Below are 11,186 nucleotides of genomic sequence, written 5' to 3'. Positions count from 1 at the left end.
ATCTGTCACTACCAAGGTTGTATGGAATACAAAAAACAAACATCACAACCCTTATAAAAGTTTGCCATAGTAAAAGCATAGCAAAGTGTAATAAAGCACAGTGAAAGCATGGTAGAGCAACGGTAAGCATAGTAAAGAATAGAGAGGTACGGTAAAGTACATTAATAAACATGGCAAACCAGGGTAAACTAAGGTAAATGCAAAGTATACACCTACCCATGAGAAAAGCATTGTAAAACTACCAAATAAAATACCATGCAAACATACTGTGGGAAACCTTTATAAATATGGAAAAATGTAAGTGTGACACATAGACAGATGGACAGATTCACAGATTTGAATAAATAAATAGTGATAAAGAATGTCATACAGTTTGATTGCAATTGATAATAATTTTCCAGACACACTTTATGTTCAGATGCAAGAGAGACATACACGTCAAACATGGGTAAGGTCGCCTCTGACCATACAAGATGAAACAAATTAAGTAATTGAGAGCAGAAGATACTGCAGCCCTCCAGGAACTGAGTTTGACATCCCTGTGCCTTGGCAGTGCCATCCTGGCTGCCCCACACCTTACAGAGCGGTGGTTCCCAGCCCTGGTCCTGGGGACTCCCTGTGTCTGCTGGATTTCATCCCAACTGAGTTAAGGGTTAAGTTTAGTCCCCACCCTCATCGCAGGACCCTCTGCCCTTGACTGCAACGCGACCCGCTCCTCTCCTCACTGGATCAGCCTCTGATGTCCCAGAAAGGGGAGTGGGTGGGAGGGAGCAGAAAAAAAGCAGACAAAGAATGCTTTAATAACATTACATGATTAGAGAGGATAGCAGCGTCAAGTTTCTCAGACCTATAAGCTAGGGAGACCCGAGTTTTTCCTCTTCATCATCTGCACATGTGCTTGATCTGTCCACTTCTCTTATTACACTCTATTTCGCTATCTGACTTACACATAAAGTCAGATAGTCTGCCAACATGTGAATTAACCAAACTGGTGAATTATGAAATGGTTAAGCATTGAGGAAACACTGTAATTGTAAGGTTCTGTGTTAGCTCAGTTTGCTAAGATCTGGGGAAAATACACTGATATCAGCTTTCACCTCTGAGGTTACCCTTAGAGAAATTGTACTGAATTTCCAAACACTGCTTGACATGTATCTAACAATGACTACTAGATTTTAGAAATGACTAGCAATCCGTCGCGTATCCACCTAACCGTTTGTCCGCCATGATCAACCTCTTCAGCAACGTTATTACTGAACAGAGAAGTTTAGTCCAGAGATTGTCAATCCTACCAAAGGTTTTCCTACACTGTGTTCTATGTGCTCCGTGCACTGCCATTGCTGGTAGTGTCACCTGAGCGGTTCAGTGTGTTGATATGTAAATAAATCCTCTTCGCCTGCGGGGGGCGTATCAACTTCAACCTCCGTCTCGCTCTCCTGCCTGTCACTCAGCAGCGAATGCACGCACCCACACGGCAGACGGCTACCGTCACAAGCATTATATCTCTCTAAACAAGAGATTTAGAGGCGCCCCCTGATAAATGCTGAATCTCAAAACAATAATTGTGTGAATATAGTAATTGTTACAGCTGTGTATAATGGTATTTAAAACAGAATTCGTTTATCCGACTTTTTACATATCCGCCCTTACTCTGGTCCCACCGCAGTCGGATATGCGATGGATTATTATATTAAAAATGATGGACAACAATGTATAATGAGGTCTGCAATAAATAACACCCATTCTACTGTACAGAACTGCGTTTCTCTCATTATTTACAAGGGAAATTGAGTGCCATCAGGCGTATTTATAACTGTAATATGGTACTAATTCTATAAACCCCACACGTGGCCAGCATGACACGGCTCAGCACAGAACATGAAAGAGAACACTTTGTATTGACATGAATTGGATGTAAATGATTGGCCCCGTTGTCTGGCTTTGAAATCTCAGCAGCGAAACGTTTGGCTGTCGTTTGCTCCCGCTTTGAAACAGCCAGAGAACCCCCCTCAGAGAACACATTTAAAACGCTATTGAGTGTCGGAATCGTTTTGTGACCGATTCACATCCTGTTTTACACAGATCCCCTTGGGTCATGCTGCCGTGTTTGCTTGTTTTCAGCAAGAACGGCACATGACTGCATTCAGTTTCATGTTACGGTTTATGAAATCCTTATAATTAGTTCCCTAATAAAAGTTTACGACAGGACATTTAAGCTTGTCTATGCTGTCCCAGTGCTTATATCATATTTTAACATGCTTTACCATACCTCTGTGTGTTTTACAGCGCTAAACTAAGCTATTACTAATACTGTGCTATTACTAATACTAAAAGTAATAGCTAAGCTATTACTTTTACTGTGCTTTATTACACTTTGTAATAAAAATGTGTAAATGCAACCTTTAACGATGTAATAGTGTGCCATGTCATCTAATATTTGACCTTTTCAATATTCTAGTATGCATGAATGATTCTCGGCTGTTTCTCCAGATAAACATAGATCATTTCTCAATGCTGATTCCCCACCTCACTTCAGAAAAAGGATTTTTTTTTTTTGCTGGAATAGTTAGTAAGCAGGGCGCAATGATCCAAACACAACAATGACTTTACCTGATTAAAAGGGATTAACATTAATCCTTAGTGCCATTGTCCTCGTTTGAGGACAGGCTGCTTTGTCATTTTTCGGAACAGTTTTAACTGGCATCTACCTGTTATTTAAATCTCCTCTTTAACTACATTGTTATGATAACGTGCTCTAATTTTGCAAAAGCTACGTCTAAATGTAATGTATCAAATTACATAAACACAGAAAAAGATGATGTGATAATCGATACGGAGAACTATCCTGAGTAAGCAGTTTATGCAAATAAAAGGATTAGGACATTTTTGGTAAGATTTGGTTATTGCACGTAAATACAGATATAGTGTGTCAACCAAATTAAAAAACGTTGAATCTCCAGGGCTCCACACCCTGCGTGTTGCCAACGGGTTATTTCGTCGCCAGAAGCATGTTGTCAACAAGGCGTGTCACTTTGTAACTATGTATGTATGACACCTGCTCTGTAATTCTCGTCACCTGCATTCTTTACATTTCTCAAACAGCGTCGCCAAACTGAATTTTCATGCAATGTATTATATGAGTGCTGACTGTCATCCAACCGGGTTTTCAACTGTCACATTACGCACAAATGCAATATGTGTACGCATTTAGGCGTGTACTGTAAATATCTAACAATACATACCTAGATACATAACAAAAAAACCGCATCGTTTTATTAACACAGCTGCTAAGAAGCTGCAACTAAAAATAAATAATACAATTGACAAATGTTTGCAGTCACGTCTGCCGTCTTTACCCTGCAGGCAATACAAATACATCCATGTTGTTTTTGACCATGGCACACATCCTGAAGCGTTCTGGATGAACATATGTTTGCCTTTTTTTTTTTAAGTACTTTAAGGTTTTGGAAGAGAAAGGAAACAATTGCAACGGTACAAAACTAGCGAGAAATAACTTCGTTGCAGGATCATTCGTTTTGTGGTCTCATAGTTTTATTAAAAGACATACAAACACACACACACACACACACACACACACACACACACACACACACACACACACACACACACGTGAATTGATAAAACAGATATTAAAGTTCACAATATTAATTTGTAAAACATCTCAGTATTAAAAACATGCTCATAATAACGTGTTATTATTTCCAAGATATAACCCGAATGATATACGCAAGCATGCACGTTCTATCATAAATTCCATATTCCAAGAGTTTAGAATGTAATTATTATGTTTGGCATGATCTCTATAATTACAATGAAGTATATACGTGTACACAGTGTGCAATCAAAAATGGATTTGGCCACACTTCATTATTATTATTATTATTATTATTATTATTATTATTATTATTATTATTATTATTGTTATTATTATTATTATTTGAATGATTGATGAAGACTTCCAAGGACTTTTTTTTTTTTATAAATGTGACCAGGGCATAATTGACATATGTATCCCTTATTTAAATAATTACACTATGTTTTAATAGTGGAAATGGGGGTGACATTTCCGAGGTCAGACTTTATTAGACAGAAGGCAACGAGTTCCTGTGGGTGGGTTACGTTTTTAGCCGCGCCGTCCTAATCTCCATTGCCTCGCAGAGGCGCTAGGACCCGGCGGCGTGTGCGCTGCTTTGCCGGCGGTGCGGCGGCAGCGAGACTCCAGCGCTCTAGCGCTCCCCCAGATTCCTGCCTGAACTTCCACAGCTGACGTCAGCTTGCAGCCCTGGCTCTCGCCCGCCGCTCCTGACATTCTGCTGAGAAAATGCTGCTCTCTGTGCCGCCAAGGACAGGATTCAGTCCCTACAACGGCTATAACAACAGAAACATCAAAAAGGTAAACCATTCCTGCATTTTATACTCTTCCTTGTGTCCTGCCCGGCCAGCACGGCTCATTTGGGTGGTTTCAGAGCCTGGATTTGCCGTCTTCCAATGATCTGCAGTGTCCTTGAAAGGCAGTAGTTATTACTAGCTCACAAAAAAAGGCAACTTGGTTTCTTCTCGTAAAGCTGCTACTAAGTACCATACTGTAGTATACCCGTGCCGTATGTGTCATAGGATTGTTTTCTTTCTGTTTTCTTTTATAAATGACCGTATATATGTGATAGAAATCAGGGAAACGGACAGCACATCATGTGAAAGTACCGTAGTCGATTATTGCAATAGGATCGGACACATTTGACAGTTCTGAGACTGAAACAAATCGGTGTTTCCGTGGGCTTAGAGGGAAAGTTAGTCAAAGTTGTATTAAAGCTAAGGGGGTAGACTAGGAATTAGTCTTTGCAGGTTTTGTTTTTGATGGAAAACGGGCCGCCCTTTAAAAACATCTGAAACGAATTTCGTATTTGCACAATAGCACGCTTCTATCAAACGGGATGTTACATGTTTGGGGTTCTTTTTTTTCCAAATAAACGGCAAATGTGTTTTGCATTAGATTTTCTAACAAATGAGACAACACGTTTAAAAAAACGACAGACATATGCAGTAATATTTCCTACCTTTAAAAACAGGGCATGCTAAAAACGAATTTATTTTACTGTAACATTATAACACTTAATAGTGTAACGTACAAAAAGAACAGTTTTTTTTCCCAACCCAGAAATCAAGATTTGCAACTTAAAAAAAAAAACTAAAAAAAACACAAACTTTAGTTTTATTTCTGTGACCGGCATTTTTTTTAAATTTTTTTTTAAGTTATATGAAAAGAAATCGCTAGTTTTTGGATTTTTTTTTCTCCAAAATATTGTGATTGTAAACATGCCTTTTTTAAAACAAAGTAATGGAATGCACCGCTGTGTCAGCGAAACTAATAAAGGGACCAAAAAAAATAAAAAATTTACATTGTTATATTATCAAATTAAACAGACAATTAAATGCACAGAGACGTTCTTGGATATTTTGACGTCGGCAAATGTATTACTGTTCTCACCACTAGATTATTTTTAGCCATTTTATGTTCTCTAGAATAGTATTTAACCAAAATATCGTTTAAAAAAAAGTAGGTTAATCATTTGTTTTGTTTTTAATACATTTCAATGAATGAACAGATTGTATCTGAAAGTAAATTCTGCTGGGTTCTTTGCAATGCAGATAATAATGTTCCAAAAGACACAGAAGAAGTAACGTCGACCCTGACGCATTCGATTGTGAAGAGATGTGTTTATCTTTAGTCCATTTGTGTTTTATTTTTAAAACGTTTAGGTATATGTTTCAGTGAACTCCACAGTAGTGCCACGGCGAGGTAGATTTTGTGAAACTAAATATGTGTCGTGTTCCCAAGGGCCTTCATGCCCGTCTGCTGTTTTAAAAAAATATATATATTAAAATCACTGTGCGTGCCAACACGTAACGCCATTTCACACCTCATACAAGCAAAACATAATTGTTTACAGGTTTTGTTTATTTATTTACTTTTAACGTTTTAAGGGACGCAATTTATTTTAATAGATGCTATAAACTCCCAGGGCCTGAACGTTTGTTTGCCACTTTCAATTGCTAAATAACGTTTTATTTTCTGAAAAAAATTCTGCCTGTAGTTGCCGATACCACTCTAAACTATATCCTGAACTTCAAGGCCCTACATCAGTGACTGGACTTCTGGGTAAAACCAGCAGTTAACTTAGGAGTTATGCAGTTTCTTTAATTATTATTATTATTATTATTATTATTATTATTATTATTATTATTATTATTATGTTTGTTGCTTTACTGGTAAAATTGCATTTGGGTGATGTTAACAAACTGGTTTGTTAATAAAGCCTGCTTACAGAAGGATAAACTACAGAAGAATTTGGGTGCATAGACGGAACTATTTCTGTTGAGCCAGTAGGTAGATGTCATATCCATAATTTAGTCGCTTCCTGCCGTACCTGTTTGATTTATAAATGAACGCCATTCTAATAAATGCAGTATCTAGTACTATACTTGTTTTAATGCCTGGTAAAGTCAACTCTGCGGATTGTCACCATTATTTTTATATGAAAAGGTTTTGAATGCATTTTACTCTCTTCTCTGTCTGGATCCTGTAGTGGTTGGTTTACCATAAAAAGAAAGTTTGACACGTCTCCTGCTAATTTTCCAAAAATTCAATTGAAAACTTGTCAGAGGGGAGATTTGTCCCCTTCTTTGCTGTGAGAACAAGCTTGTTTGTGTTTTGATTGGCCCGTGTGCTTTAATGAGGAGGTCACAACGAGTTCAGGTGGCAAGGGGCACCTCTGGCTGAAGATTTCTAACATGTCCCTTTCACATACCTGTGGCTTGGGCATAAATAAAGGAGACATGGAACCAAATAACCCTACAAGAAAAAGGTCCTTTGTGCATGGAGCAATTTCAAAACCAGATGGCAACCGGTTTAAATTACACTGTTGATGTTGCCCTCTCCCCTTGATTTCCCCTTTTCCTCTGCCAAGTTAATGAAATTAAAGCAGAGGGTAACCTCACTGTTTTCTCTGAAGGGGTAGGGGAGGGGGAGTGGGGTCATATTCCAAATCTTAACCTGTTTCTGTTGCTGCAAAGTCTGTGTGAATCATTGGCTTCGTAAAGGTTGAAACGACAAAATGCATTCATTTTGTGTTGCTTTCATTTTAAAATCCTAGCCCACGAGACACACTTCTGACATGCTGATCCCAAACCAACATTATTGAAATACATGCTAATATTACTTTGTCGCTGTGATAAAAAGGAGATTGAGCAGGAAATCCCTACCAAGTGGTTTTGTGCCACGGCTGTGCCTCATTTTGATTGGTTTAATTTGTTTTCCATCTTTTCCGAGGTTATCTGGTCATTGTAACAATGGTGGGTACAGAATTGAAGTGACTGGTGAAGCGAAAATGAATCTCCCAGCAGCCATTGCAAGCAGAATGCAACCGCTGTGTCTCCTACGTGATTGTCACGTGACTCCCATGATTGCTGCTATAAAATGGCATATAAAATAAATTCTCAAGTGATTGCCCAAGCTCAAAAAAATGGAAAAGTTTAAAAAAAAGAAAAAAGGTTTTCCACTTCTTTACTACAAAACTTCTACCGCTGCCATTGTTCACTTGTAATACATTTTGCTTTGAAAAGTTCAACACTTCAAGAAGTCTTATGAGAAACTTTTCTGGTAACGTCTTCGTCGGTTTACATTGATCACCACAGGGGAACGGTCTGTAGTTGAGATGAAACAGTCATCTGTTCAATGCACAGAGCCTCAATGAAACATGAATTGATCCCTTCGGGTCATCACTCCGCTGGGCTGTTTGGAACCTCACCCTCTATATTACATTATCAGCACATGCATGCTTTCAGTTGTATTTGAAGGCTGTTGTGAAGACTGTCCACATTTTCTTGTTTGTTGCTTTTGAATAATAGAAGGCCGTTTCTGATTTTTAGTTTTAGAACACTTGAGTTAAAAAGTTGATAAGGGGGGCATTGCAAAGGTAAGGGTCAGGAAAATAATTTCAATATCTGAAATACTGCACCTTCAACCCTGGTCCACTCTAAGGGCCTGTCCACGTTTCCGTTTGCATCACAAAGTTAAAAACTTGAAAAAAAAGACACGAAAAGGGTTGCAAGCTGAAGCAGAAGAACGTTCTGCCACTATTACTACACCGCGCTGAAGAAACAGTGAATAAACTTTGAAACAACATCAAGTATGAGTTATTCTCAGCGGCTGCCAACAGAGTGACCTCATGCAAGACGTCATCGTGGCTGATGCGAGGGTTCGTGCCTCTGCTTGAAGCGGTGACAAATCTGGTTTGTGCCCAAATCACGCCCACTTTCTCACCAGCCATCACCACAATCTTTCCAAATGTTTGGCAGTCTGCTAATTTAACTCTGAACCAGATTTACTGTAACTGTTGCCGTCCGTTTGTCCTGCGTTTCGTACTGTTTTTTATTTTTTTTAGATATAATTTGTTGATCTTGAATACTTTGTGTGGTCTTACAGCATACTGGTAAATATTAACTTATTATTAGAAATCAAATCGATTTTTATAGAAAACTGCCATCCAACTAGTTAACTCTCAATAGAATTTAGAAATACTAATAAACTTAAATTCAATGTCTTATCTTTTGACTGGAAGTCTTTTTCAATGCAGAGTGTATGCAACAGAATCTTTTTCTACGTTTGAAAAAACACTTCTAGTTGAAACGTTTGGCATTCAATTGAAGTTTAATTTAGTGTTTTTAAATTTTAAAAAAAAACTAATTGTCAAAAGTTGAAATTATTTTACAGTATACATTTTACATACTAATTTGGTTAACAGACTGTAAAACTAACTTTTGAAAAATGGTAATAAAATTGTGCCTGAACTCGCTAAATTAAAATGACCATGTTTTAAGAATACAAAAAAATCCTATTCAAATGAATGTAAAAATCTTTTCATGACACTTTTGTTCCTGTTAAAAGTCTTGATCATTGTGAATGAATCAGTTCAAAAGTTTAGCAAAGCTGGGCTGTACATTGCTAAAAGGGAACATAGGTATAAACTGTACCATTTAACAATGTAGTTTGTGATTTCTGATTGTGTATTCATTGTATGGTCTTGTCCAGAATGTAATTTTTAATTTTAGGGTTGAACCCCATTTCACCAGTGTCAAAGATTATATTAACTTGGCAGATTCCTTCATCGATACTGATAGCTGTTATAAAAGTGATACCTAACAGTTAGTCCTGGGACCAGCATAACATTTTCAGGTTTGAATATTCTTTAAAATATGATTCTTTAATTTTATACAAACTGGAAAACAAAAGTGTAAATTCAGTACCATATTCCAGTAAAGAAAAACACCTACAGGTCCCCCATCAAATTACCTACCAAACACTTTTCTATACAGTAGAATGGGTGATTTATTTGGTCATTCATGCATTGGGTTCATCTGCATATTTATAAGCCGTTATATAAACCAACACAAACATGGTCATTTTTTTTTCAAGCAGAGTTTGTTCGAACGTTCGAATACTTGTCTTCTATTTTTTAAAAGCTTTAAAATAGCCCAAAATAAGACCTTCGAAGTCAGGGGTGTAATGTACACGTTGACAGTTCCCTGTGCTTTTTTTTTGCACCCCAGCCTTCTATACAAAAGAGAACACAAAGCTGTGTACTGTAGTGTGTTGCCGGCAGTGTCACTTTGTTTAAGATTGTTTTAGTAACCAACTGTGCTCTTTTTTTCTGCTCTGTGTTGCTGGCAGGAGCTCAGATTGCACAGATTAATGTCCTGGAATTCAGAGCATTTTGGCTTTAAACAATGGTTGCATTACAGCAGGGGTGTTGGCTTTGCAACCCACAGCAAAACTTTCTCTATAGAAGAGGCAGCGACCTTTAAAAGCACAAGCAACGCTTGTAAACCTCAGGTGAATCAGTCACCTTTGACCTGTCCTTCATTGATCTTTTGCCGGGGTCTTTTTATACTTTCAAATAAAATCCCCCCCTCCCCCCCCCCCCCCCACACGCCCCCTTTTTTTTGTCTACAAAACTCACCTTTTTAGCGTCGTCAGTGGTTCAGTTCGACTGGGAGGAGCTTTTGAGCTAGGACCAGCTTTTAAAAACGTACTGAAACATTTTTTCTTTCTCTTTTTCTACCAACCCCCTGAGCACCAGTACGAGGTTTGTTTTCCCAAACCGCTTGCCAGTTATTTTTAAGAGAAGAGAAGGGGGAGAAATAGTGGGAGGGAATACACACTGTTTTTTTTTTTTTTAAAAGCAGCCAGTCAGTTTTAACAGCTGAATTGGCTCACATCAGCGTTGGTGTTTTTTTAATATATTTTTTCTGGCACTCTGGCAAGAAAACCTTGGGACCTTTCTCAACATGATTTATTCCAAATCTCCGTTCAGAATACCACCTGCAAAACAGGTACTGTAGGTGCACATTTTCATTCGTTCCCAGAACTGACACCTTAGCTATATATAGCCATGGCTATATCTTGGGAGCTTATTTTGATGTTTGTACTGAATTCACCCTGATAGCTGACAGACAGGCAACTCCCAGGGCTCTTAGGCTTTGTAACTATACAGAACTTTAAAAACCCTGAATTGTAATTTTAAGGTAAAATCTTGACTAATGTTCTTACTGCCTTACAATTCTTTTTAAGTGCCTCCCATGACATGTTAAAGAAGCTTATGAATGGCCATTTGATTTAAACAAGACATCTGTGATCTGGTGAATCTCAATTACGAACGTAGAAAGATGCTGCTACATTGTAATTTTAGCAGTTAAAGGTATACGTTATACAATCTGCATTTTCACAATATTGTCTGTCTGATCGCCTATCAATGTATGCGAGTTCTCTGGCATTCTCTATTGTTTCAGCATTATTTACCATGCTTACTACTTCAGTAAAAATGTTGTTTTTCCAACCTAAAATATCTACTGAAGTGTTTTATCCACTGTGGGTGTGAAACAGTCATTTCTGCTCACTCTGCAACTGTGGGAAACAGCAATACAGAATTGCAGAGGGTGCAGGAATTGCAAAAACATTCCTAATAACTGTTTCCTGAGAAACCGGACATTATTGACTTGCCAGTTTGTTTACATTATCTTGGGTCGTTTCAGCTGCCTCTCAATCTGAAGCTTCCTAGCCACTGAACTAAACAGGTGTGTTCAGGGCGATAATTATAAAAAAAAACATA

General features: G+C 37.9%; 1 protein-coding gene and 1 long non-coding RNA gene across 6 annotated transcripts in view; one reads left to right on the top strand and one right to left on the bottom strand.

Moving 5' to 3' along the window:
* Window positions 1-264: 264 nt before the first annotated feature.
* On the bottom strand, window positions 265-10,231 carry LOC131720874 (uncharacterized). The gene is made up of 2 exons (XR_009319750.1): window positions 10,038-10,231; window positions 265-736 (listed from the first exon to the last, which is right to left on the bottom strand). It is a non-coding gene; the product is annotated as an uncharacterized LOC131720874 (long non-coding RNA).
* LOC117401152 (RNA-binding motif, single-stranded-interacting protein 2-like) overlaps window positions 4,127-11,186 on the top strand; it is a 43,422-nt gene continuing 36,362 nt past the window's right edge. For 2 of the 5 annotated variants that reach the window (XM_059013202.1, XM_059013201.1), the window contains exon 1: window positions 10,212-10,410. In XM_059013202.1, the coding sequence (XP_058869185.1) occupies window positions 10,366-10,410 (45 nt within the window). In that variant the 5' untranslated portion in view covers window positions 10,212-10,365. Of the gene's footprint in view, window positions 4,415-10,211; window positions 10,411-11,186 lie in introns of those variants that run through there. The other 3 variants (XM_059013199.1, XM_059013198.1, XM_059013200.1) reach the window with 3 other exon arrangements.

Source organism: Acipenser ruthenus, chromosome 45 (assembly GCF_902713425.1).
Source record: "Acipenser ruthenus chromosome 45, fAciRut3.2 maternal haplotype, whole genome shotgun sequence".
In the NCBI taxonomy this organism is placed as follows: domain Eukaryota; kingdom Metazoa; phylum Chordata; class Actinopteri; order Acipenseriformes; family Acipenseridae; genus Acipenser; species Acipenser ruthenus.
The sequence above is the reverse complement of the archived record's forward strand: the minus strand, read 5'-3'. Positions and strand labels throughout refer to the sequence as shown.